This window comes from Platichthys flesus, chromosome 12 (assembly GCF_949316205.1).
Source record: "Platichthys flesus chromosome 12, fPlaFle2.1, whole genome shotgun sequence".
Classification (NCBI taxonomy): Eukaryota; Metazoa; Chordata; class Actinopteri; order Pleuronectiformes; family Pleuronectidae; genus Platichthys; species Platichthys flesus.
The window spans coordinates 11,298,634-11,326,608 of record NC_084956.1 but is presented as its reverse complement, the minus strand read 5'-3'; the positions used below and the strand labels follow the sequence as shown (position 1 = coordinate 11,326,608).

The 27,975-nt window shown below is 43.0% G+C and overlaps 1 protein-coding gene across 2 annotated transcripts in view; it reads left to right on the top strand.

The window, feature by feature from the left end:
- Positions 1–2,094: 2,094 nt before the first annotated feature.
- Positions 2,095–27,975, top strand: part of LOC133966317 (Kv channel-interacting protein 2) — an 87,108-nt gene continuing 61,227 nt past the window's right edge. For both annotated transcript variants that reach the window (XM_062401197.1, XM_062401199.1), the window contains exon 1: positions 2,095–2,435. In XM_062401197.1, the coding sequence (XP_062257181.1) occupies positions 2,363–2,435 (73 nt within the window). In that variant the 5' untranslated portion in view covers positions 2,095–2,362. The remainder of the gene's footprint in view (positions 2,436–27,975) is intronic.

Sequence of the window (27,975 nt, the reverse complement as noted above, 5' to 3'; positions counted from 1 at the left end):
GGACGTAGAGATGCGTTTACCATCTTTATATACAGTTTATGGTCTGAACTCAACAATGCAGTATTTCACTTTTATTTTGAGAACAAGGTAGTAATATGTTTCCAAATATCCCACGGGATTAATAAAGTATCCATCTATCTATCTATCTATCTATCATCTATGTGCCTGCCTCCATAGACAGGTACAGAGTGAGCATACAGTTTGTTTGTGTACAGCCCTCAATTAATTATCTAAGTCTAAGCGCATTTAGTTGTTTTCACTATTGTAACGGTGAAGAAGAAGCCGACTCCAGGTGCATGATTCAAACAGCAAAGACACATGCGTTGTGCTTGGTACTGCTGGAGTGTGACATGTTTAAAAAGCAAGCAGTAATAATAAGAGCAAACAGGGCCTAATGTACCGAGGCCATTATTTGTGTGTGCTCAGAGTTTGTCTTTAATGTTTGTAAAACACGCGATTTTCAACCAGGGGGCATCATAGTGTCAAACGCATGTCTTTTCATCTGCCTGCATGTAATGTAATTAATTCAATATGTGGTGTCCCTGGACAGTTCAAGTAGATGGACTTCATGTAAGTGATACTTGTGGTTTTGTTACTCAAAGAACATCAGCTGTGTCCAGCTTCAATTTATGTCCTAAACATGTGACAAAAAAAACGATATAACTCATCAAACCAAGCAAAATGAACAAAGAGGATTAAACTGCAATGACTTTGACCTGGATTCCATTTGTGGGCAGACCTAGGCCTTGGCAGAGATATGTGCTCTAAAGAATGCCATTCAATTTGGATAGCTATTGGATTTTGGTGTTTTATTTCAACTGGAAAATGTTTAGGCCTCCAGTATGCACAGAATGAACTAAGTTGTACAAGATTTCATTCCACCTCCTCTGAAAATGGAGTCTGAACGCACTGACTCGGGGAAAAGGACACAAACTTTTTCGGACAATTTCAACATTAAGTGTTTCTGCTTTTGTCAATGTTGAGTCTATTGTTAACAACATGACCTCCATGGCTGACCTCTGTCTCATACAGAACACAAACATTCACAACACATTTGTCAATGTCACTTATAACCACATTGTAACCGGAAGGTCAAGGGCTACGTGGCCTGAACATTTGCATGCAGACATTATCGGAGTGGGAGAGACATGTGTGCTTGATGGGAATTTCCATGACAGATATGACACTGGAGGCAGTCCCATCTCAGGACAAACAACCTTTCAGTGACGTGTCCGATTCAGAGGTCAACTGACTCCTGAGAGAGCAGGAGGAAAGACTGAGCAGAGCCGTGAATGAGAAGGGAATCTAATATCTGTGACGCTACAGTTCATGCCCTTCCTTCAGCAGGGGTCACAGGGCATGAGCATCTAAATAGAAAAACCTACAGACAACAAATACAACTGTTCCTGCAGATTTCATGCTCCAAATAAATGAATGAACGGATGCACAGAAGGACGGTGAGCGTTATTGATGAAAGCCCTGACATAATGAGGGAAAATATGGCATCAAAGACAGAATGCTCAACAGATTGTGACCGAATGTCATAGTGTGATTTAGGCGTGCAGAAGTGAGGCAAAGACAACTGAGAGGGGAGAGAGGAAGGACGAAAGGGAGAAAAAAAGGAAGAGATACAAGGCTTCCCAGAGCCATGTGAGTATTTATAGATCAGATATAGTCAGAACCTCTGCCTGGCAGCAGCAGTGTGCTCCTTGTTGCTCCTGCCGATGTCTCTGTGTGCACATCTGACACGGCTCTGACTCAATGGAGAACATTAGGGAAGATGTGATGGTGATATTCACAGCAGGGGAGGATGAATGAATGAATGAATGATTAAGTAATGATTAGTTTTAGTAACTATAGTTGAGGTAGAGTCTCTTTGAAATCAATGTAAGTCAATATTATGTCCTCTGAAGTCATGGAGACACAACTATGAGTGTGTGTGTGTGTGTGTGTGTGTGTGGGGGGGGGGGGGGTATGTGTGTGCTCGTAAGTGTGTGTGTGTGTGTGCGTGCGCGCCAGCCCGAGTGAGAGTCGCTACACCATACGCGCGCTTGGTTCACTCAGCTCCTGGAAGCCGAGAGCGCACACGGAGACTCAGACACGGGGAATTGCGACTTAAATGAGTCTCTCTCTTTCTCTCTCTCTTTCTCTTTTCCCCCGCATCTCTCTCTCTCCATCTCCCTCTCTCTCTCTCTCTCTTCTTTATCTCAAACCAAACATGACTCGTTAACGGTAAAATACCTGTAGCCATCCTCCGCGAGGGCGCACGACAGATCCACTGTTAAATCTTTTCCACAAGCATCGCAACATCTCGGCTGTCCTCGCACGGTTCCACACTCCGGCGCGCAGCAGGGTTTGGAAAATGAAGGCGAAAAACCGTGACCAAAGCCTGTCGGACTCCAGAGAGCTGGACGGGTCCTATGATCAGCTGACGGGTGAGTGAGGCGCCGGTGGATGTTGTGCGTTTGCCTGCAAGTATGTACATATATATAAAAAAGATTGAATATGTCAAGCTGATGATCTGTAAGGAGCTCGGTCCAACCTTAAACGGAACAAGTGGCACAACTTGTTCACCTCCTTAGGAAAAATAACTAATCTATATCGTGCTTTAATGGATATTGGCTGATTTATATTGTTGTTGCGCGCCACCGCAAGTTATATTCAAGTTTATATCATCTTTACTTTCATTTTCAGCTTCCAAGGTAGCACACATTTTCCGTCTTATTCTTGGAGCTGCTGAGTTTCCACACTTAAGTAGAGCACGGTTCTTTTTTGTAAAGGGATACAAAAAAAAGACATATTCAATCTTTTTTTAATGTTAGTGTTGCATGTCGATATTGTTGCGTAAGTGGTGCGTATTGGTAATGATAGTGAATCATGCACATTTTTTGACAACTGTGTGTGTCTGTGCGTGCATGTGTGTGGGTGCGTGCGTGCGTGTGTGTGTGCCTGCGCTGACCTGGCTCATGAATGGGAGACCACCTTTGTCATCGCTGTCTTGACTGTTTGCGCTTCTGGGGCAGAGAACACCAGCTGGTGTCCGTACTGAGCTGCTGTGGATTTGAATTACGGCGAAAATCTCGCAACATCTCACTGAGCTTCACCTGCCTGAGGTGCTGCCCTGTGGTTCAACGGTGGCCTGATGTCCATTGTGAGCACAGCAAACATGTGAGAACATTGATGCCATGTGGATTTTTCAAGCTAGGGAAATGCTGTGCGTAATTTGGTTTTCACAAGTGTGGTTTTTGTGCGTCATTCCTTCCCATCTCTCCCTATGTGCGGGTGTAATTGATTCCACTCAGTACAGATGAGACTTGACACTCATCACTTTTTATAGCGTTCTAATGAACCCACTCATTGAGCCTGACAGACAGGCGCAGATATACTGTACCTGGTGGTTTATATGCGCTCCTCTGAGAGCTTAACGCTCTACGGAGGTGTTTTCTCTGACATCAAATCATTCCACTGTCACATCACAGCCCAAAGCTCTCCCTGCTCATGAGAAAGCAGCATTTGCCTGTTAAGTGCCAGCTGCCGTAATAAAATGCTGGCTTCTATGCCTGAACACATCTCAGGCCTGCAGAGGAAAGTTGTGCCAGGCCAGACAGCTGTGTGCCTCCAGCTCCACGGGGACACTGGAATCTCATTTGCACTGGTCCAAGCATTAGCAGCTAAGCAGTCGGTTCTGACACATATTTAATACATCCCAAATTACGCAATGATTGCAAGGTGTCTGTGCGTGTGCAACAGCCGTGGGATGTGTGGGTATCTTTGGCTGAATTTATCTGGGGATGTTTTTGTGTGTATAGCATGTGGCTATGTGCAGTGTGTGTGGGTGAGTTAAGAAGCTCTCTTTTCCACCCTCCTCTGTTTAAAAGTTTAAAAAGAATCAACATAGAAAGAACCCATAAGCATCCTTCAGGCTTTACAACCCTACATATTGGCTGTGTAGGTCACGTTCACAAACCCACACTGTGCTCAGCGTCACGCTCGCAGGAACAGAAGCTCTCCGAAACACACAAGCACTTTGACTGTTCTTTTTCTCCTTTGCAACATCACCTTTGGGCTCTGTAATCAGCTGACACACACCCGGTGTGAGGTGGATGAGGGATGATTAGCAACTTTGACGGTGGATGAGTTGAAACTTGCTGCACCTGCAATCGCTTTGGAAGAATCTGGAGTTTCCTCTCCTTTGACATTTCATCTCCTCCCCTGTTTTCAGTTATGTTGAAATGCCCCCTTGTGTCTGTCCACATGAAATCAATTGCTTTTTTAATAAGGGGGGAGAGCGAAAGAGAGAGAAAGAGAGAGAGACGGACTAAGTCATTCAGTTTGGCAGAGCAATTTACTCCTGGCATAGTTTTTAATGACTTGCTCAAAGCTGTGAATCGCATGGTTAATTCATCTTTGTGAGACCCTGTCAACTTTAAAACATACTTAGCCCTGATAGTTTGCATGCTTATTAAGGCTGGCTCCTTCCCACAAGAGTCTGTGTAATGAAGATGTGATGCAGCTAAATACTGCTGCTCATTTGTTTACTGTATTATTCAGATTAGGCAAGCAGCTGACTGCAGCGTGATCAGTTGAATTGTTGTGTGTGTGTGTGTGTGTGTGTGTGTGTGTGTGTGTGTGTGTGTGAGGGTGTGTCTGTGTGATTGATAGAAAGCGAGAGGGCAGGTGACCAGTGATTTTGTGTGCAATCCACTAAGATGAACAAGTGAACAGTGTGATGTGCGTGTAAGACTTGTGAGAATGGATTCTTAAGTGGGTTTTTTGTGTGGGAAGGACAGGTGAGTCATTCTCCTTACTTACATGCAACTTGTGTGTGTGTGTGTGTGTGTGTGTGAGAGAGACAGAAAGAGAGCGAGAGAGAGAGGGAAAGCGTGTGTGCACTCAAAGCAAAGCTGACCTGTGTTGCTTAAAGCTAGTGTGGGCGATGTCCAATCACCCTTTGAGTGAAATGTAACCCTCTAGAAATAACTCCCTCTCATCCTGCTACATTGTACTGAAGTGCACCCCACTGTGTGTATCTGTGTGTGTGTGTGTGTGTGTGTGTGTGTGTGTGTGTGTGTGTATATGTGTATGCGTGTGCGTGTGTGTGTGTATGTGTGTGTGCATGTGTCGGCGCGTGTGCAGTAGCCTGGCATTCCCCGTTGTGTTTAAGAGCACTGGCTGAGAGATGAGAGGTAATTATAGAAGCATGGTGCAGTAATCTCCTCTTCCACCTCACAAGCCAAACTCAAGAGGAATCATATCACCTACACAGACTCACACACACACGCACACACTCACACACAATGGCTTCGCTCCACATATTCATAAGCCGCTATTATCTCAACCTTGTCATTAATCCTTCTTCTCCACTTCAAGTCTATATTTTTATAAAAGGCTAAATCAGTAGTTGTTCCTCTGATGATCCATTTGATCCGTGTGATACTCGTGAGGTTCATCATCTCATGTATTGATGAAGCAGAAGAAAAAGGCTGATTAGTTTAATGTATTAAGAATTTTTCAACAAAGTCATGTTTAAATATATCAACATTTGCATCGTGCAGAAGTTTGTTATCGATTCCAAACTCCTCAAACCCTTTTATTCGTTATTTTTCATCAGTTGTCAATAGTTAAACCATTCGTGTAATAACATCTCAGTGTAGAGGGACTTTTATGAGATCTGTTTGGTATTTAGTGGTAGAATGATAAATCAATCGACAGGGAGACAGTGTGCAGCAGTTATAAATTTGATTAATAATGTAATTCATCTTTAAAGCTTGACTGGCTCCAGCTTCTCTCTCTTCAAGGTTTTCTTTGTCCTCTAGTATAATAAATCTAATATTTGTGTTGGACTCTGTGATGGACAAAAATTTGTCAAGATAACAGTAAATTAAAGTTTATTTCTGAAACCATCAGATAAACGATAAACAGTGTGTTGTTTTTGTATTAGTGTTTGGAAGAAGGCATAGATATCCACGTCTTGTTTAACTGGGTACTGTAACTGCTCCTGGCAAAGTGAGCTGATCGCCCACTTCCCAACAGTCAGCACGATGGATGCAATGCTCACACACACGCAGCTACACACACACACACACACACACACACACACACACACACACACACACATTGTAATCGTTAAATCTGTCTAGGCAATAACCTTTCATCAAGTTTTTTTTTTTCTCACACAGATTTCGATTAGCTATGTTAAACATTGGCATTTAGAACCATGTCAGCCTAAATGTCAGGAAAAACCTGACCACCATACAGGGTTAGGTAATGGAGATGGTATTTGCTGGTGTGGAACTCACGTGACGCACAAACCGCAACCTGCGGACTGAGGCAGAGCCGTCATGGTGAAAAAAAAAAATCATAATTTACCACACCAAGACAAAGATTGCCATCATAATTGAGTCTGTCAGAGGGAGCTTAGCCTCGAGTCACCTTCCCGGCATTGCAGCTTTTGCCGCATCTAGAATCATAATGGCCACTGGCACTAATTAAAAGCCGTGATTTAACATGTCATCTGATGTGCCGGGACATGTGTGACATAGAGTGCCTCATCAGCGATCCTCCTCTGGGTTCTTCAGGCCCGGGTTCCTCCTGGAAGTGCCAGAATTGCTGATGTGAAATGACTGGATCCTTGCATGGAGGAGTGCCAGGAGGGGTTCACTTAGGCTTATCTGTCACACTGGTAATATCACCGATGGAGGGAAAGAGCGAAAGGAAGGAGGAGGGTAGGAATAATGAAAGACAGGGAAGCAGGGAAGGTGCAAAAGAAGGTCATGAGCAACGTGGTAGATGATGAACTGGCTTGTGTTTTTCCAGGCAAATCCCGGTGATGCTCTATGGTAGTCTGGAGTCGCTGTTTGTCCTAGTACAGAACCTCTTCCTGTCAATCCTGTCCTGTTAATGCTCAGCTCCCATCCATCAGTCTAGTTGTGATGATCCAGGATCTGCCCACCTGAGACCCTGGGACATTCAGATTTGTGCCCCTTGATGTAAGTGCACACGTAGAAATGAAGCCGTTGACGTAACTGCCCCTCCCCGCGTCTCTTCTTGCCACTGCATGTCCTCCACTTTATTTCTAAATAACCTGACTGACGGTCCCCAGTTAGGCTGCACTCTCAGCCTCTCTCTTTCCTGAACTCCATCAAACTCCTCCCCCTCACTCTGTCTCCACTCTCACAAATCAGATTATATAACATCGTATATATTTCTCTTACAGTGTCTTTGGTGTCTCACTTTCCGTGTCCTGATTCCTCCCGGCCTCTTCTCTCCTTTGTTGGCGTCTGCTTTACCTTTTAGCGTTGCCCCCATTGTCCATCTTTGTACCATACACTATCCCCCGCCCCCCCAACCCCGTCCCATCTCCACCCCATCTCCAATTCTTTCTGAGCCATGCTGCAACCTGTGGGCTAATGGGGCTGGGAGCCAGAATCAATCCTAATGAGTTTCAATCTTTGACCGAATCTACAGGCAATCGTTAATTAAAATAAGCCCTGCTCACCTCTCCCTTGGTCCCCCTCACCCCATCTCCTTCTCCTCCCCTCCTTCTCTGTAAGCACATTCATTTGTTAAAGCCTGCAGGGGGAAGAGGGGAGGAGAGGAGGGGAGACGCTGGAGAATAAAGGGAGGAGAAGACGTGAGGGCGGAGCAGAATATTTTGGGGAGAAGTCAATGTAAGTCTAAGACTGAGGGTGAAGGAATTAGGAGGGTTCGAGTTTTATTTTCTCAACATCCCCTTGACGCCGCTGCCTTGTCAGATGTGTTTATCAAAAAGCGAGTGATTGACTGACGGAGAGTGTCTCGCAATGTGACAGAGCCCCATGTCAGTCAGAGCTAGTCTCTCTCTCGCTTTGCTCCGCTGTCGTTCCGAACATCTGATCTGCATTAGAGGGAAGGTTTTCTGTCCATTAGCTCAGCCAGTCTCTATTAGACTGACAGCCGCTCATCAGTATGAAGAGGAGGAGGAGGAGGAGAGTTCAGCAGATACCCAAACAATGTCGTTGTGTAGTACAATGTAGGTTGCATGGAGGATATAAGCTTGAACATCTCAGATTGAAGAAAGGGGGTTTGTGTGTGTGTGAGTGTGTGTGTGTGTGTGTGTGTGTTGTGTGTGTGTGTGTGTGTGTGCTTAACACGTGGAGGATGTCTGAAGCGTGACTGCCATTGACATTGCATTGAGCGTTTTGGGAAAAAGGATTTCTGGGGGTGCTGCTATCGTTACCTATTTTTCTTCTACTAGAAAACAAGTTGTCCACTCATTTAGGTGGCACATGAGAAATGTTTTATTTGAATAGACATTGCTGTGTGTTCGATTTGAAGAAGATTTTAAGAAAACAGTGTCTTCCCCTCCCTCCTGTCTGAGTTGAAGAAAAGGTAAGACCTACACAGACAATAAAAGAGTGTAATTTAGTGAACAGGTCCATTGAGCACCTGAACCCATTCGTCAAATGTTCTTCAGTAGCAACTTCAGTCTGATTGACAGCACAGTAGAGTGTGATGCAGAGATAGTCGGAGGTGATTTGAAGAAATGTGGGGTTTAGTCTTGACAAAACTGCAATCACACGCACACACACACACACACACACAAAGAAAACACACACACACACACACACACACACACACACAACCAACCCCTGGTGTTTTCCCTGGGGGATGGCAGTGTGGGAGGAAACTGCAGCCGCTCTTACGATCAATCATTTAGTTTTGACAGAACTTTGGACAATGTCTGGTCAATAACTCAAAGCCTGTGCACATTCACACCAACACACATACACGTACAAACACATGTGCATAACACACACACACACACACACACACACAATGCGCGTGCACAGCTGTGAAACAGTCAGAGAAGAAAGCACAGTGGGAAAACAGGATCAATATCTGTCAATTAGCCCACAAGTCAAAATAAATTCATTGTCTCCCAGTGCACACAGTGTCTAACTGGCCAAAAAGGCCAAGATTATCGGCGAATGTCGTTGGCTTTTTCCTGTCATTGGCGAGGCCATGAGGAACAGACAGCAGACTTAAACCTGGACGGTAGCTATTTGAGCAATTTCCTGAAATGAAGTTTTTTTTGGAAAAAGGCTTAGATTTAATCGTAACCCAACTTTATTTTACATCCTTCCTAAAAGCTTTGAATTGTATTAAGATTACTGAAGACTGTGACGATACAAACATTTACTCATTTCTTACATAGCAGTTTAACTTTTACCATTGTATTTCTTTCATTTTTCATGAAAAGCAACACACTCCGTTGTGTTGCTTTTAAATTCCATCTTGTTGCCTTTTATGTTGTAGATGCAGATTGAATTTCCAATTGGACGAACCTATGTGTATGCTTGCACTGTAGACCCATAGTAGAAGAAGTCGTTGAACTACCATTTATGTCAAATGTATTGCGGAGAACATGATATTACCCAGACCGCCCTTGCCCTAGCTCCAAAATGGCTGCCCTTATAATTGCACCTCTGTCAGCCTGAGGCCAGGTTGTCAGAGGGACAGTTTGGTCTCTATGTCTCCCAGGAGAGATGCTGAAGTCAGCAAAATCCTGATCCAGCTAAATATGCACAGTGTTACAAGGTAGAGGGAAATGGGACCAGTTGCATTTTGGAGGCTTCAATACGGTTCGAGGTTGTTTGACAGAGGGTTTTTGAGAAATGATCTGCTGAACTGGGAACTTTGTGTTCAGCCCCTACAGAGCTGAGTCTCTGTGTCCTGGGTCTACTGGTGAATCAGTCTGTACTTCCTCTCTGGACGTCTTACCAAACTACACACTTATAAATTCTAAAGATGCAGACGTTCAGAGTCCAACCACATACATTTGTGTTCTTGGAAATCCATTTGCCTTAATCATCTACCCTGCACACCACTCACTCTCGGTGTTTGCCTGTTGGCCGCAGGGCCTGAAAATCCTATTTTCCCCCTGAATATCACCCTCTGGCACTGGTAAACCGATTACTCACTCTGCAACCTGACGTTCCATAAGTGCTTCTCCCCAGGCACCTCGGCTTGGCATCAGAATTTCATAAGTTAATGGAGTCTACTAATCAAAACCCACGCACACACAAACACACACACACACACACACACACACACAAAACTGGACAAGCACAAACTCACAGACGGGTTTTGATTGAGTGGTGGGGTGACAGTGGTGACAGCAGTGCGATCGTTACTGACCTGGATCGGCACAACAGCCACTGACATTACCCTCAAAGGTGGAACCAAAACTAATATCATATAAAGGGTGGAGAGAGGGGAGGCACAGGGAGGGAGAGAGAGAGAGAAAAAGAGAGGCTGGTGTTGAGGCTGACCAGTAAAGACACAGAGAGAAAAAATGAAACCGCCCTTCTATGTTCATACAGTTGTTTTTCTTCTTTTTGAATAAAGGGAAGAGCCTGAAGCTAGAATACAAGACATTCTCACAGACCAGTTGAGGCTCCACGAAACGTTTCAAAGGCCTGTACTGGGAGGTCATAACAAACTCTGTTGGGAGACTCAACTCTCCAGCTGCGAGTGCTTATCCAGTTGGAATGTGCGTACTTTGGGATACTTTCTGAAGAGTTTCCAGTCATACTATGCAACCTTTTTTACAACAAAGCAGCAGCTTCAAAATTAGTTTGACGTTAGTTACACTGACTTGGAATAAGGAGAGTGCTGCTGCTTTCATTCCCACTTCTCACACCAAACTTCTGTTCTTGACAATTCGACACAAACAGGCCCAGCAGGTTCAAAAGTTATGCTGAGCTGTAGATCAATAACTAAATCTAGAGGTTTATTTATGCTGCCTTTACAAACAAGTAGCGATCCATCCATTTCAAACGATGAAACGGTCACTGGCGTCATACTTCCATGGAACCATTTATCTTGGCATGATGTTTAGCGATACATCCACGTGTGGAAGTCACAGATTCAAGCGTTTCTCAACTAACATGGCGCCCCGGGAGGAGGAGAGTACACAGTCAGAGCTCTGATCAACTGATTGATAGGCTGAAGATGGCGCTGTTGCTCACTGAAAGTTACGTGGTGTTGCTTTAAAATGTAATAGTTGTTTCCCCATGCAGGGAATCAACTTACTTGCAGTTTCAGCCGTTTCTACAATTGCCGCTCTGTGCAGAGCCGCGTCCTTGGCGATCAGCTGGGACCGGGTTGTTAGGAAAAGGACATTTCCTGACAGCTTGGTCCTTATCGCTCCCCTGGAGAAAAGCTGTAGTCATGCATAAAAAAATTCTACCAGTTACAGATAATTATATTTCCTTTTTCCTGGGATTTCAGAACATTTTGACATCCCATACCTGAAGTGCCAGAAATAAAAAAGCACACAATAGGAGCGGATTAGTTTTGTATTATTGGAACAAAAAATATAAAAGCTACCTGAAAATGCTTTCCCTGCATTTCAAGCACTTGTAAAATTCAGTTTGCCAGGCATGACCAAGCAAGGTACTGAAGCGTGACATAAATTCAGGAGCAGCAATATCCAATTTTAAACGGATATTACTTGAATAAAATGATAATGGAAATGTGCCTTTTTCAGGTCTCAAGGTTGTCGTCTTTCAGTCACCATCTTGTTTTTTACAACCACAAGATGTTTGCTTCTAATGAGGGTGAATTAAGGAGACGCGGTGCTCTCGTACTGAGGCACACTCTGGGAAAGTCATTAAACTGGGTAACGATTATTAATCGGGCCGGTATAAAAATTCATGGGCTGAAATATGGGCCTGATGTTTCCGTCCTGTGTGTCCGTGACCGAGAGAAGGCTCTGCCGGCTCTGAGGGGACATGACTGATGGTGTGTAATCACACTCCTCGCTCTCCTCCCTGAGCAGGATAAGTGCAGTTTGGGGACTGAACCAGTTAATTAAAGTTTCATTTTATGCCTCTTAATAAGCCTGTAGAGTTCTCACTGCTTTGACATGCCAATCATGCTCTTATTTATTGTGGTGCGTGGTAGTGTGCATGCTGGGAATCCGGGGTTGTCAGTTCCTTCATTCTCTACTTTACTTCATCTTTCCTTCGTCTCCTACTCCAAGATTACTAATTTATTCCTGTTATTTATCCGAACGGCTTCACGGTGGATATGTCAATGCATTATTTATGTCAAGGCTGTGATGGTGAAATTCCTGTTAGAAGTAATGGCAAGGCTCAAGCAGTTTCGTATAACAGGGGATACATTTATTTTAAATAACCGCTTCAATCCAGATTGATGGAATAGTCAGGGACCACCGAACCTGTCATTTACACTTCAATGTTTCCGCCTTCTTATTTATGAGCTAATGTATAATTGAGCAATAAAGCTTTTATTATAAGCTTTACTGGCTGTTGGATTTTCCAGTTAAGATTTGATGATAGCATTCTGAGCTGCTACTGGTACCTAACGTAATTTTCATACCTTGTCGAAAGGCAAAATGAGACAGAGGGACGACATCTGTCCGTAGCCATACATAAAACATTGGCGCTTATCAAGTTGTCTCCACCAAGGAGGTAATGTTTTGTCAGTGTTTGTTTGTTTGCTGGCAGCATTAAACAAAACACCCACACGGATGGAAACTGGTGTTTTTTTTTTTTTGTCACTTTTTCACCAATTTCCCAGGAACTGATTTATGGATCTAGATACAATAATAACAGGCACCACAACCAGGACTGATGTGTGTGATTGAAATTTGGGGCACCATGATTGGATTTAGAAACTGTTGGGCCTTAGTATGGTTTGCACTCCATTGATTTCCAGGGCCAGTGTAGCTGTGATTTGGGACTTCCCATATTGGAAGCAAGTAGCTAGTGGAGAGGTATTTAAGCTACACGTGTCACTTACTGTAAATAATAAAAAAAATCATATCTCATCTAATTTTCTCATGTAGCTCGGAGGATGATTGAACATTAGGCCACTCCAAACTGTGTCGAATGTGGAAACATGATCCCAAGTGCATTCACTAAAGGATTTGAGAAGCTCCTGATTGGATAAGAAACGATCGAATCATCTGGATACTGCTCTGCGATATGAGCAAAATGCTGTATTCGTCTCGATCTGTATATCATATCCAAATAGCGATACATGTTGTTGCTTGTTAATACCTTTTCTTGTTGTGTATATTAGGGTTGTGTCTTTGTAGATGTTTAAGTTGCAACATCAGCCATCATCTCCTGCCATCTTCATGATTGGATGCAGTTTGATTCGCTGCAGGCTGAGTCTAGATTTGTTTGTGAGCACTTAAGTATACTTTTGTGGCTCTAGTTCAGTCTCTCCGAACTCTTTGTCATCTGGCTGGTTAAAAAAACGGTTAGAAGTGCATGAGTCTGTTGAGGGAACTGAACTGTGGCATGATTTACTGAGGATGAACTCAACCATCATCCAAACGTATAAGATTTGCCCCAGAGAGCAATTTGTGGCAAAAATAATAGAAATAATATGAAATATTAAACAATTGTCGATATCCTATCACACAAATTAAACTACTAGTTTAATTAAGTGCGTGGTTCAGCTCAGGTAATCTGTGAGCAGTACAGGGAAACATCAGTAGATTTGATCTCATTGATATTCCTGAGTAGATTATGACATTAAGGAGTTATTAGATTCTGACAGAGGTCTGTTTCCGATCTTCTCACCTCCACTTTCATCTCTCCTTCAACGTTCTCCTCTTTTACATGCCACACTTTTATAAATAAGAGATGGTATCAGTGACAATCTCTCCTCTCCCTTCCTCTCCTCCCTCAGAGGTGGAAAAAGGTGATGGCGGTCGATGTAAAGTTAATCGTTTCAGCTCCAGCTATCATGCCTGGGTGGGCAAGAGTCCTGACCTCTGTGGGCACAAATAATGTGCGAGTGTGTGCAGGTTGTTTGTCACTGAGGGAGATTTATTCCTTTTGAACCCTTCCGTTCGGTGAGGGCAGCATCTCGGGCATCCCTCTGCCTGTCAGACGTTATCAGCGAGAGGAGACTCGCTCTTAAGGAAGATACCGTAAGAGAGAAAAAACAGCTTAAGATAAATAATGTAAGTAAAAATGTTACCCTTCATGCTGTGTGCCATGAAGTGACATGCACGGTATAGACAGGCCATCTGGTGTACTTCCAGGGAGAATCATATCTAATGCAACCGGCTGCCCTTTAATGTCATTCCAAAGTTATACATTTTTAGCATTGCCGCACGCCAATATGAAAGTAATAATCACACGCTAACATCCCTGAGATTCTATTTTAATATGATATTAGATATATGATATTATTGTTATTGATTATTTTTTAGATATTCTCTAATTGTTACCTACCACTCTGTATCCATCTATACTTTGTGAGTCATTGTCGCTATTTTCATTGTGAAGTTGTTTGTGAGTCCAACCTGCTTTTAGGTTGGTGCTGGGAGACCAGATGCTCATAATTACCACTCTGCAGGTTGGGTAATATTTTTTTCCTGTAAACAGGAAGCAGTAATGCACATCATGTTTTTTCCTTGTTGTTTTCAGTCGCAGTGAATTGTGCTAAATTTGAGTTGACTCAGAAACAGCAGGTGTTCTTCAGGCTGAAAAATTAAGCTCGGAGCAGCCACCCACGGAGGGAGCTGCCTCATTTACATCCACACATGCTGATTGTCGTGAGACAGACACACAAGCACACACACAAAGTACATTTTGTCTAACACATTTTTGTACTTTTTTATTAAAACAGCAGCGAGCCTTTTCCAAACCTCTTTCTTTGGAAAGGTTTTTACGCTTGAGTTGTGTTGGGAAAGATCAAAGGCTGATGCCAAATTGGGAAAGGTAAAGAAAATAGATTATGTGTATGCATCTTCTGGGCCTTTATAGCAACTGATTTATTTTATTGCATATAAACATGTATTTGTTTTATATATCAGCCAACATGTAAGAAACTGAAAGAATAAGAAATGCAAGTATTTACCTAAAAAAGCTACATGTTTATGTTGGAGACAGTTATTTGTTACACTGTACATCCACTAGGGGGGCACGATAATTAAGTATAGCCTGGTTAAATTATTATTAATTTCCGTAAAAAACAGACTCAGACAATATTACAGAATTTCTGTCAGACAACTCACATTTGATCATGTAATATATTTATTACAACAGATTTAGTGTTTGGCGTCTAGGCTCCAACTTAATCACTCCCCCATATGATTACACAGGAATGATGGGAGTGATGAGCAAATACTTGTAACCCCCCGTTGGAGCCTACAGGTGGATGCTGGGCCTACAGGTGGATGCTGGGGTGGTGGAGGGACTGTAGCAACAGGTAGCCATACTGCAGCAGCAGTGCGAGCAAGAGGGGTTGATGGGAAATGTCTCTCTGGTTAAATAGACCACCTGATAAGGTGGGTGTGTATTATAGATGGTTGTGGAGATTGAGGTATATCACATGATGTATGTCACATGATGTATGTCACGTGATTGGCGCAGCACAGCTCGAGTTGCCTGCCAGAACAAGCTCGCAGGCGTCGCCATATAATTGTTTTTAATCTTCCTTCGATAAAAAATTATATTAAGAAAATAATCTGTAGATATTGGAAATTATCACGATAAATGTCACATTATTACTTGTCTGACTGTGCACGCTCAGCACTATATTATTATATGTTGGACTTTTATTATGTTGCTATTGATCAAAATATGTTGCAATTGTTTGTTTTGTATTGTTTATTGCCCATTTCCTAGTCTGGTCTCCCCGAAGAAAAGGTTGCACAGTGTTTCAAAAACAATTTGCCTGGGCTAATGATTTTCTAATTATCTGCTAAATAAGATTAGCTGTGGGAACGTTGCAGTGCTGGCACAATACAGTAATACCTATGAATGAATTATTACGGTACATTGGGACATTTTTGTGTATAGTTTCCCCCCTTTAAATGTTTTTTTTTAATTTCTAACTCGCAGGCATAGTGAGCTTAGTGTGAATCCGATCAAAGATTTATAGTCTGCTGTGTGTGTTTGTGTGTGCGTGTGTTTGTGTGTGTGTGTGTGTGGGGGGCCCTCTCAGTTGTCCCCTCTCTGTGATAGTGGTTGTGTTATAAAATTCAAAACAGCGCCCAGTCATCGGGCCTCAGATCCCTTTTCTCTCGGAACCTCTCCAATTTATATCTAAGACCTCCAGACAAAAACAAACCACATCTTACATGCCGTTAAATGTCATCAGGGCGGGGAGTCAGACAGAAACACACACACGGCTACACAAACACACACACACACACACACTGTGGACAACAGAAATTTAATAATCTCTGATGTGATTCTGTAGGTCTGTCATTTTTGGGAAAAAATATAAAATAACTTCAAACTGGGAGGGTACTGATATCATCTGAGCCTCTATCTCCTGTATTTTTTAAAAGAGTTTCCAAGCAGAGATCCAAATCAAGGTTTTACGGACTAATGCAGCCACTCTTTAATGAAAAGTAGAAGGTCCAACCGTCACAGTAAACACACAGTAAACACACACACACACGCACACACACACACACACACACACAGGACAAACACGCAGACAGAGACACAGACAGGTGAGAGCGAAACCCATTGATCTGTTGATTCAGAGCTATAATGCCACAGCTGCTCTCTGTCAGCGCCTCCAAGCAGCTAGAGAAGAGCCTCTGTCACCGCGCGCCTGCCTCGGAGTCTGGCTTTATGTCAGCGTAATGCTTATGGGAAATATTTTTAGCATCTCTCTCATTTTGTCTGTGGATGGAGTGCGATATTACCAAAGCTGGCAGGAGGGAATGGGGTTTGTTATTGCATGAAATTATTTTCTTAGAAAACTGTGCACATAATGCAGAAAAAGATGCTCACTGTCTGATGTGTTCACGTACAAACCAGAAAGTGTCTTCTCATCACAGACTCTTTTTGACTTGCTGGTCTAATCCTGTCTAGTCTGCTGTCCTGCAGGATTTACTTCCCATATACCTACTAATCACGTAAATCTCTGTGAATCGCATATCTCGACAAACGTTCATCTTTTCACCTAGAAACTTGGCATGCGCATTGTTAAAGGCATAATTCATAGACAATTCACTCAATTATATTGGATTTGGCTGCAACACTGTTTTCCCCTGAGTCTCCTAAGGTTTTCCTTCACCCACCCGTGTATCGGCATAGCGGTGAGAAGATAATGAGTGCATTTCAATTTTTTGGTGAACTATCCCTTTAAGGGGCCCAAGCAAGTGCAGTGTCACCTTTAGTGCGATTGAGACATGTGATACGTTCAAGGTTACACATTGAATAAACTGGGGGCCGGCGCTCTGTAGCATCGTCTGCTGGGACTCAACTTAAGTGATGTTGTCGTTCACCACAACCGCACCTTCATGACAACGACAACCGATTCTCAAGTTTAAGGTTCTGTGTGAAGTCGAGCTTCACTGAACTTCGAATAGACAGGAGATCAGCTCTTTGTGGTGGTTGAACAGCTTCAGGGTTCAGTTTCACTATTTCCAAAGTGCAGGACACTAAATATAATTTACTTGGTACTTTTTCTCTAATTTGTCCATATTTCTGCCAAGTTGTTTCTCCACACATTTGGCTGTGGTTTGATGAGCAGAAGTGTTGATTTGTAGACAATTGGATGACAGCTTTGTGAATCCCTATCACTGATGTAAAGGGTCAAATAGACTCTGGCAGCTGCCAATAACATAGTTAAACAGCCAAAGTGTGGTAGTGGAACAAATATCTTTCTGTGATTTGGGTACAGCAAGAACAGTGCAGGATACTTTCAGTGCTGGATGCGTCTTATTCCTAACCTTACTCCCACTACTCCGCTCCTCTGAGGAACGTGCCATATAAAATCTTGATTATGGGGGCTTGCACAAGATATGAATCACATCAAACTGTGCAGCCACTTTCAGTCTGTGTGTGTGTGTATGTTGTTTGGGCCTTTGAGTCAGTGACAGGGATTGTCTCACTCTTGCAACAAGGGGAAACTGTGCAAGTGTTCGTCAATTCTCCACCTCTTGCTTCAGGAAAGCCTGCAACAGATTGTGTAAGCGTGAGCACGTTCGTGTGTGTGTGTGTGTGTGTGTGTGTGTGTGTGTGTGTGAGGGTTGCCTTCAACAGAGACTGACAGAAAACTGTCAGGTGTTTGTTCCACTTTCCCAAGTCGGCCTCTCCTGCTCGACTGTGTCGTTACGGCAGCAGAGATGAATTGGTGCCTCCGTGTCTCCGTATCATAGCAGCTTCTTAAACAATCCAGAGCTGCTCCTCACTTTGCTTTGAGTTAGACAGGCGGTCTAAAGATAGAATGGAACAATGAGGACCGCTCTACCGCTCTGCTCTCATGAGCAATGATCGGGTACTTTATGTTTTCTTTGAATAGCTGAAACTTTTAAACGAGAACACCTGAACGCAGCCTGTTACTGATTATGCACCAGGTTACCTGACCTCCTTCAAGAAGAAGACAACCGGTACTGGCCTCTTTGACCAGTGTAGATTGCAACATGGATGCTGTATTTGCTAACAGTTGTCATGCATATAACACATATTATATATTTAAGTGTGACAGTTTTTTCAGTAATAGAGTATTCAAGATAGAATAAGGTCATTATTATGAAGAGGGATAGATGAAGAATGATTGACGAGACAATATAATCGGGATTATCGTGAAGCAATTTTATGGAAGTAGCAAAAACCACCTGAGCGTTGAAAGCCCGGATCTAATAATTTGCCTCTGTAAGTGCATGTGTGTGTGTGTGTGTGTGTGTGTGTGTGTGTGTGTGTGTGTGTGTGTGCATACAGTAGGAAAGTGATGAGAGCTTTTGGCAGCTGCGCTCTCTGTCCCGATGATGATGTGTGTGTGAGGAGAAATGCTGGTCAGTGCTCTTCTAGCTTGGCGCGGAAACGAAGCGTCTTGCAGATTTGAGGATCCTCGGTTATGCTGATGACACCGCTCCTCTCCCATTTGTTAGTCGGAGTGCAGGTCGTCTCGGCTGAGCAGGAAAATCCTCCTCCTCTCTCTCCCTCTCCTCCTCCCTCTCCTTCTCCTCTCCCTCCCTCCTCCTCCAACATCCCTCTCTTTCTCTGCTGGATGTGCGACCTGCATTGTTGCAGTGATGACAGCGAGGCTTTAACAATAATCCCTTTGCCTCTGTTCTCCTCCTCACCTCCTTTATCGGCCCCTCGCCCTCGGCCAGCACGACACAGGCTGCTCTCTGCCACGAGAAGACAGCTGTTGTGTGTCAGAGGGTCAAAAGTGTGGGTTTCCACTCGCCTCAGTCAAGTAGGAGAGCTTTTCACACATCCATATCTCAGATGGAAGGGGGGCCACTCAAGTGACTCTAGTTGCATGTTGTTTTGTTTTAAAACATTTCTTCATACCCCGGATCTTCAGGATCATCCCCAGCCCCCCCCCATCTTCCAGCCGGAGGATTTCATCTGTATCCTCCATGCAGGAAACACTCCCACAGCCACCACACGCACACAGAAGCCACTTTTAACATGGTTTGATGGGGATAATACATGCACATCCATCCGAGCTTTAATAACCACCTGCACGGAGGAAATCGTACGAAAACCACAGACGACAGAGGAGTTTTCACTTAGCAGAGATTTCTGTCAGACTGCCAGGCTGAACTTCAAATGAACTTCATGCTGTTGTACTCCCTTCCTACCTTTTGCAGCCAAAGCTGGTTTTTTTTCTAAGGTTGAGCTGTTCACAACATGCACTGTAATAGGCCAGCTCTTGTCATCGACTCCCTCTATAGGCGTGAGTCATACTCACATCATCTGACTTCACAATTGGGTGAGTTTTGTGACCACTGTGTCTTTCTGACCTTGTTGGAATTTTGGCTTTTTTGAGTGTAGCACTTGAAAAAAAGTTAGAGACAGATGGGAAATCAGACTCAGTAATTGAGCTGGCTAATGGCCCAATAGGAAAGTGCGATTTTATAAAACACGGCCACATGCACACATTCACACATATACCCTCACAGACGCTGCCCCCTGGTTAAATCGTATAAAACTGTGATACTTCCTCGCAGCACACCTCGCTCTCTCTTCTCCACTCGTCTTCTCCTCCTCTGCTCCTATTCAGCTGCGTCCTGGCGAGGGGGGGGGGGGGGGGGGGGCATGTTTGTCTTATCACCCTCGGCCAGCCGCGTTTCGGATTTGGGATCTCGGGGTCTCTCCTTCCCTCGGCCCTCCTCGCATTAAAGACGGGGGGGGGGGGGGCAATGATTTGGCAGGCTTCCCACACACTCTCAAACAATTATTCCACGCATGCAGACACACAAAGACACACAAACGCTATCATGCAGACACACACACACACACACACGAAAACATGCATACACTCTCGGAGCTCATCCAGATTTCATGGCTGCAAGTTGTGTGGACCTTTCGAGTCAAAATAATATTGAAGAGGAAATATTGTCCGGCTCCATTCTGGTGTCTCTTTCCTCTTTACTTGCTTGTCTATGTAACGCCACATGCCCATGTGTGTTAATGACCACAGCCGCTCTCTTCTCCCCCATGCTCCTCAGTCACTTCGGCACCCTAATGATCCACCTGTACAGCGTGTGTGAGTCTGGTTTCAAACTGCTGAAGGATTTCCCCCCGTGCATATGAGCCAATTATCTTTACTTACTTCGCTCCTAACGACTACTTTGAAGCACAGATGGAACGAAGCTACGAGGTGCGCGGCGTGTGCAGGCGCGTTTGCGCGAGAGGCCAGAGTTCGGACTCAATGATTGGGACGACTCAGGCGGAAAAAAATGAGCCTGAATTTCGATAGTTACATTATTTGGATCACAGCTCCCTGCAGCAGACAGTTTGCCCTATTATCCATCCATTATTTCTCATTTAAATCATGCATAATTTTTATTTTTATTTTAATATCACTAATAAATCACTGAAAAGTTGGTTCAAATCCGAAAATGTAGTGAGCAAAAGTGAAATCAATATAAAGTAGCAACAGCATTATATACATTTCAATGATAGAGGATTACACTGATTCACATTCAGTTTGTGAAGCCCTCTGTTGAAAGATGAAGTTACCATAGTAACTTGTGTCCAGTCTCTGGCGAATCCTCCTTTTCCTGAAAGAGCTTTAGGCATCAGTATTTTAGTTTTAATGAGTGATTGAGAGTTTGTCAGACAGATGACTGAGTGGTTGACAAAAAAAAAGAAGTATTGCCAAACTTTGCTGCTCTATGGAGCTGCTACCAGCTGAGTTTTGCACAAGTGCTATGATGAATCAGTATATATGCAACCCGCCCAGCCGTTATGGTGAAGCCCGCATCTTGCAATCTACAAACCCAGATATTTGAAGTTGCATTAAGGACTTCGCAGCTTCTCCCTGTGTCTACGTGGGTTTTCTCCAGCTTCCACTCACAGTCCGAAGACATGCAGATTTGGGGTCGTTTGACTGGATACTGTAAACTGATCGTCGCTGTGAGTGTGAATCTGAACAGTGTTTTTTCTCGTTATGTTGGCCCTGGGATACACTGATGACCTGTTGAAACAATAAAGATATGCACTGAGAAAAAAGAGCTTCAAGCATGGGTAGAAAAGCAGTGAACATTGGTCATGTTTTCCAGAAAGTCAAATTCAGAATTGTTCAATGACTTCAAGACATTTTCTATCAGGGATTTTATCCGTCATTTGACTTTTTACTGGCCCCTGGTGGCAAACATTGTATTCATGCATTTTAAGTTTCAGCTACTTGTGTTTTGGCAGGATGAAACAGAATCCCTCTAAAAAGCCTTCTCCCTCAGTAATTGGATTGTCTCTCAAGCTGCTTGCAGACATGCTTGCCCAGACCTGTCTAATTAAGCCCACACATACCTGTGACAGTTTCTCGTCACCTGTGCTGTACTCTGGCCTTTTCTAATAAAACGGAGGTCTTAAGAGCTGCTGGTGGTGGTGGTGGTGGAGGTGGAGCTGACAATTCAAATTACCTCAACAGCAAAGGCAACCGTTATTTTCCAGTGCGATCTATGTTTAATAGACACAGTGAATCCCCTCGGTCTCTCAGCGTTGCCACAGGTGAGGACTGTGTTGTGCTGTACGGCCAAATTGAAGCGTCCCAGCTGGTAATGACAACAGGACTGTGGTATTTCTATGCTCTATTTTCCTTCAACGTTTGGACGTCAGGTTATTGCTGTGACATGCAAAAAAATGTAATTTCAGAGCCCAACATCCAAGGATGTTGGAGTGCGATACCAATCTTAGGGAGTAAAAACTGTAATTTATATATATATATATATATATATATAAATATTATTATAACACACAGAGGTCTAACAGGCAGAACTACAGCAGCATTTAGTGATCCTACTTGCTAACACATCACGCAATCTCTCCAGGACCACGTCATGGTTTCACAGCAAAGTCTGGGATTAAGGTGATGTTCGTTCTCTAAACAAACACACACTCTCTGTGTGTATAGTTCTGCCCCCCCCCCCCCCCCACACACACACACACACACTGAGGATGTTGCCAGGCTTATAACGTCTGGAGGTGTTTGCCCAGATGAAGGTCATCACAACAATTAACCTTGTGTGACGATTAAGGCGGAAGGATAAACAACAGGACATCAGCCCCTCGGTAACAGGCCGACAATCTGAGCTTAAACAAACACAGACGTATATATATATATATGCTCGGCACACACTCGCCTTCAGCTGGTCAATTGCTATGAGGGTTGAGGTGTGTGACCCAGTTCATCAGATCCCTAATGCTCGTCTGAACGGCAAAGCTCCGAGGACAAAACAGCTGCAGGCAACAGCTCGGAGGCAAGTTAGCTGTGTTATCGAACACCTGCTGGGCTGCTACAGGACTCTGGCTCCCACGTCTCTGAGGCATCTGAGCTGGAATCTGTTTGAGGTTAAATCAGGGAAATGAAAATTATTTGAAAATGAAAACATCTGGGGATTTTATTGAAATTAATAGATAAAAAAAGATAATTCTTCACTATCAGGATGTGTTTAATAATGATGGATTGGCCCTGCATGCTTTTATTTCCCCATAGAAAATGTATATATACATATTATATATTGCAATGCTTTCATTTTTTGAGGCTTTACTGTGTGTGTGTGTACGCGTGCAAGTTGCTGAAAGCTTGGAAAGTCCTTGCTTGTTATGTGAATATTTGTAAAATGAACAATTTGATAGTTATCTTGTAGTTAAGAGTTTAAAAAATGATGTTGTTCAACACACTAAGCTCTGCAACAAGAAGAGCTTCCTTACATGCTTGCAAACTTGTGTGTTTTGTCACATGGAGAAGCTCTACGCCCTTTTCACTCTCTATTCCTGCACTTCCACACAGTATGCTCTTCTCTATGTCCGTGTGCAGGAAGCTGCTCTATGGAGATTTGATTTCCAAAGTAACAAGACGACAAGGTCTGAGAAACCCTGTCCCACACACAAAGAGCAGCAGCTGACCGAATGGCCTTTCTGCTCAATCGTCACACTTCTGCTCTGTTTCAAACTATAATCCTCTTGACACCCAAGCAGAGAACCGCACACTTACATGGTGCAAACGTGTGTGTTTCTTTTACAATTTGTCAGTGTTGCATGGTGATGCATTCATATTTACACACGCATGGTCTGATCTGGTCAGCATCCTTCCTTGTCACATCACATTATTCAAGCCTGCAAAAGCTGTGAATGACTGTCTTTTAAACAGATCTGTATTTATATTGAACACTCACGCATGCACACACACACACACACACACACACACACATGCACACACACACACACACACACACACACACACACACACACACACACACACACACACACACACACACACACACATACACACACTTAACATTCTGCTGCTGACTCGTAGAGAAAATGAAAATCCTCCCATGTATTTAAACCTTCTCTAATTAGCTGACTAGACGTTAATGCTGTATCTTATGGTGTAAATTCACAGTGCACATATAGTAATTATATCAAACAAATATGAGTAATTAAGTGTCTTCCTGCACATTTCAGAAAATCGTTTTTTTAAACAGTTGCTCGATTTAATTGCTTAATCGACAGAAAATCAATAAGGGAACTGTTAAGATAAACGTGTCCTGGAAATTATATTTACACACACACACACACACACACAGCAAACGCATTTCTTAGAAAATCTAACTTTGACCAGATGGTGTTTTCTTTTAAAGTAATGAGGATGATGTTATATTTGGTAAGTCATCAATATGCTGACACAGAATTTAGTAAATCCCTAAAATATCCATATACAGACAGTTTTTTCTCCACTTGAAGAAACTACAGAGTTTAGAAGAAACTCTTCTTATCTACATAGGGAGTGGTCCTCTCATTCAGAAGCTGCCATTTTTCTACAGTAGCCTTGAATGGACAAACCAAATACTGGCTCTAGAGAGGATCTTTGACTTTTAGATGTTACCTGAAGGTCGCCATAGTTTCTCCCACAAGCTTGCAAATGAAGGGCTGAGGCGTTTTAAGCTCCCGTAGAAATGTATGTAAAGTCATCCAGCCAGTGATAATGCTTCAAACAACATTCTTACATTTGCACATTATTTGTATATGTATATTATGTGATCGTTTCTAAGAGACAGGGCTGCTCTGTGTTTCGTGCTTTGAAACCAACAGGAAACATGTTCCCACTGACAATACAAGCATGTTGATGTTTAACAGGTATCGTGTTAAGCATCTTAATTTGTGCAAACATTCCAGAGCTGAGATTAAAGAGAATATCATGAATTTTGCTGGTAGTATTAAGTAGCTGGTAGTATTCAGTGTCATAACTATGCCTCAAATTAATCGATCACAGCGAGAAGGTTCCCGGTTCAAATCCCAGTTCAGCTTCTTAGGTTCTTTTCGTTGTGGAGTTGCTTGTTCTCCCTGTATCTGCCTTGGTTTTCTCCCAGTACTCCATCTTCCTCCCACAGTGCAAAGCACGCACATTGGGGTTAGGTTAATTGGAGCTTTTAAAATGACAATAGGTGTGAATGTTTGTATTTCTCTATTTGTCGGCCCTGTACAGTACCCTGCCTCTCGCTCACCGTCAGCAGGGATTGATGGTTGGATGGTTGGAACCTGAATATGTGTGTAGCAGAATTAACGACAGTCCATTCAACAGTTGTTCACATATTTCAGTCTGGACCAAAGTGGTGGACCAACTGTCTCACAGAGTGATATTGCCATTCATGAAGCCACATCGTCAAAATGACTATTAATAAAAGAAATCTGAGCGTTTCTGACAGACACATCATTTCATCATCACGCCTGTCTCTGTGAATAACCAGTGACCTTGTTTCATTGGTGCTGTGGTCATCTGCCCTTGGTTGTCTCTCATAGTAAAAACATGTCACCTCAGCACTATAGAAATAGCATTTGTTCCTGCAGCGACAGCTCTCACTATCCATCCTTGTTTGGAGACTGTCAGAATATTTAGTTTCTCCCAGAGGCAATCTGTCAATACACAAGCAGGAAAACTGTCTTCTACCTTTATGCTAATGTGGAGTCTGGATAAATAATCTATGATGACATCCTGAGGTGTGTGTGTGTGTGTGTGTGTGTGTGTGTGTGTGTGTGTGTGTGTATGTGTATGTGTGGGTGTGCGTGTGCGTGTGCGTGTGTCTGTCTGTTTCTTACCACCGCTCGGCTCTTGGTCTCTGTGCATGAATCAGAGGACAGATTTTCTTCAATATGATCTGTCACTCTAGCTACCTTATCAAATGTGGGGTTTCCGCAGGGTATAAACATTTTGTCAGTCTTTAAAAAGTCTTAAAAATTTGAATATATTACAGACTAGGTCTCGCAAAAAAAGTTGTTCTTTAAGGGGAAATGTTATGGCAGTATTTATAGTTTATAATGTCTCAGTGTGTTGTAGTTCTTACTGAACATTACAGATATTAGTGCACTGTTATAAAACTACAAACAAAACCAACGCGGAATTAATGACTGATAATCGACAAACAATACATTTCCTTCATTTTCATTCAATGTGGTCTTAAAAATGTAAATTGTTAAACATGCAGAAGCCCTGTGTTTGTTTGTGCTGAAGAATTTAGGAGAGAGAGAGAGAGAGAGAGAGAGAGAGAGAGAGAGAGAGAGAGAGAGAGAGAGAGAGAGAGAGAGAGAGAGAGAGAGAGAGAGAGAGAGAGAGAGAGAGAGAGAGAGAGAGAGAGAGAGAGAGAGAGCAGCAGCAGCAGCCTGTTTCTACCTTCCTCTCCCCCTTGTCCGTATCCATCAAGACTTGAGCTGCAGAAAGAAAATGGACAAGAGAGAAAAGATTGAGTCAGAGAAAGTGGGTGTAACAGACTAAATTGGTTGGCAGAGATGGGTCGATAAGAGGGGGATGGGTAAATGAACATAAGGGAGAAAAAATACTCCCAAACATCCTTTTAGAGCTGCAGGGTTAAGCCCAGCATTTTTTACAGGGAAAAGTATATTTGGATGCTTTTGGAATGGAAATGGTTCTGCAGAAGAGTCTGAGTGAAATGGGAACAAGAGGCGACACTTCTGAATTCAATATCTCTCAAACAATATATTACCCAGAAAGTTGTGAAGCCCTGGGAGTTTCTGTCCTCCATGGCCTGCCTGCTTCACTTCATGCTGCCTCCTCTTCTCCTTCACCTGTGCAGAGGGTGAGCAGCAGGAGGTGGGGAAACATGCTTCATATTTCACAGGAAACCCTGGTAGAGTAAAGCAGGTAGGATGTATAAGGCAGGGCTGACAGAAAAGGTCAACAGAGTATTATTATAGATAAAACCGTTACAAAATAATACAGACTTCTGCAAAACAGTGTATATAAATATTGCAGGTTTGTCGTAAATGAGTTAATTTTACGAAGCTACAGTATGAATGTTTGAATTTTGTTGCCACCATCAAAGCCATTAATCTGTTAATTTTTAACCACTTAGCAATTAACATCTAATTATGACCACCACATTTCATAGCTTGCAATTCCTGCCCTTGCAGGATTACATTAGTTTGCTGTGACTGAGAGTACAAATCACAATTAGCTCCACACGTCACAATAAATTGAAAACCAATTATTTTAAAAGTTGTCTAAAATACGCTGATGAGGTCCTGTCGATACAAGCACTCAACCAATTACAGTGTTAGCTGTCAATCGTAATGTCAATCATATAGAGTAAAGAATGAAAGACTTCAGAGAGAGACATGCATCCATATGAACTGCAGCTGAAACTATGAGGTCTGACTGCCTGCATGGACTCTAAAAACTTTATGGACAATGGCGCAAACAGCACTGCATTAAGTTCTGTTAACTGCTATACAATCAAGGAAAAATACCACAAAACAGATCTCATGTTATAATTAAAGAAAAACACTGACTTGATTTTTTAGTTTGGTTCATGACCCATCCACTAACAAAGAGAAAGAGGTGGGATTTATGAGCTACACCACTGCCAGGCACCAGGTGGTGATCATGACTGTTTGGAGAGCTGTCATGTCCTCCATCTTTATAGACATGCTATCAATGTAACTGTCTGAACTGGTAATTGGTTATTGAATGGCTGATGACATGGATCAGTGGTCATGAGTCACAAGAAGACACAGAGGTCGTATCGAGGGGTTTCTGTAAATTTGTCCATCCCCTTAAACCAGAGAAGGACGTAAGAGAAAAACAGATGAAAACAAAACTGGAAGTTATTGTAGAGTTTGAATAAAATCGATGAGATAGAATTACCTCCTGCACAGCTTTGGCGAGACCGAACACACAGGCCTGTCACACAGACGGATGAAAGAAGAACGAGCTGCGCTTCCTGTCTTTGTAGTATTTTGGGGGAATTGAGCTTTTCATGTTTTCATACAGCTCAGGGTATCACCTGTGAAATGATGCACTCGAAAAAATATGGCGGCTCATTATGTCTCGTGGCTGACATCAGCCAGGATATAAACCCCGGTTAAGTTTTTGGGTTTGACTCTGAGTAATGAGGTGCAGATAACACATTGGATTTTATATTTTAGTCTGCTGTACAAACACCTCAAACATATTTGTTGAATTAATTCATAGATATGCCTTCTCCGTTTGTTAGGAGGTGAGAGT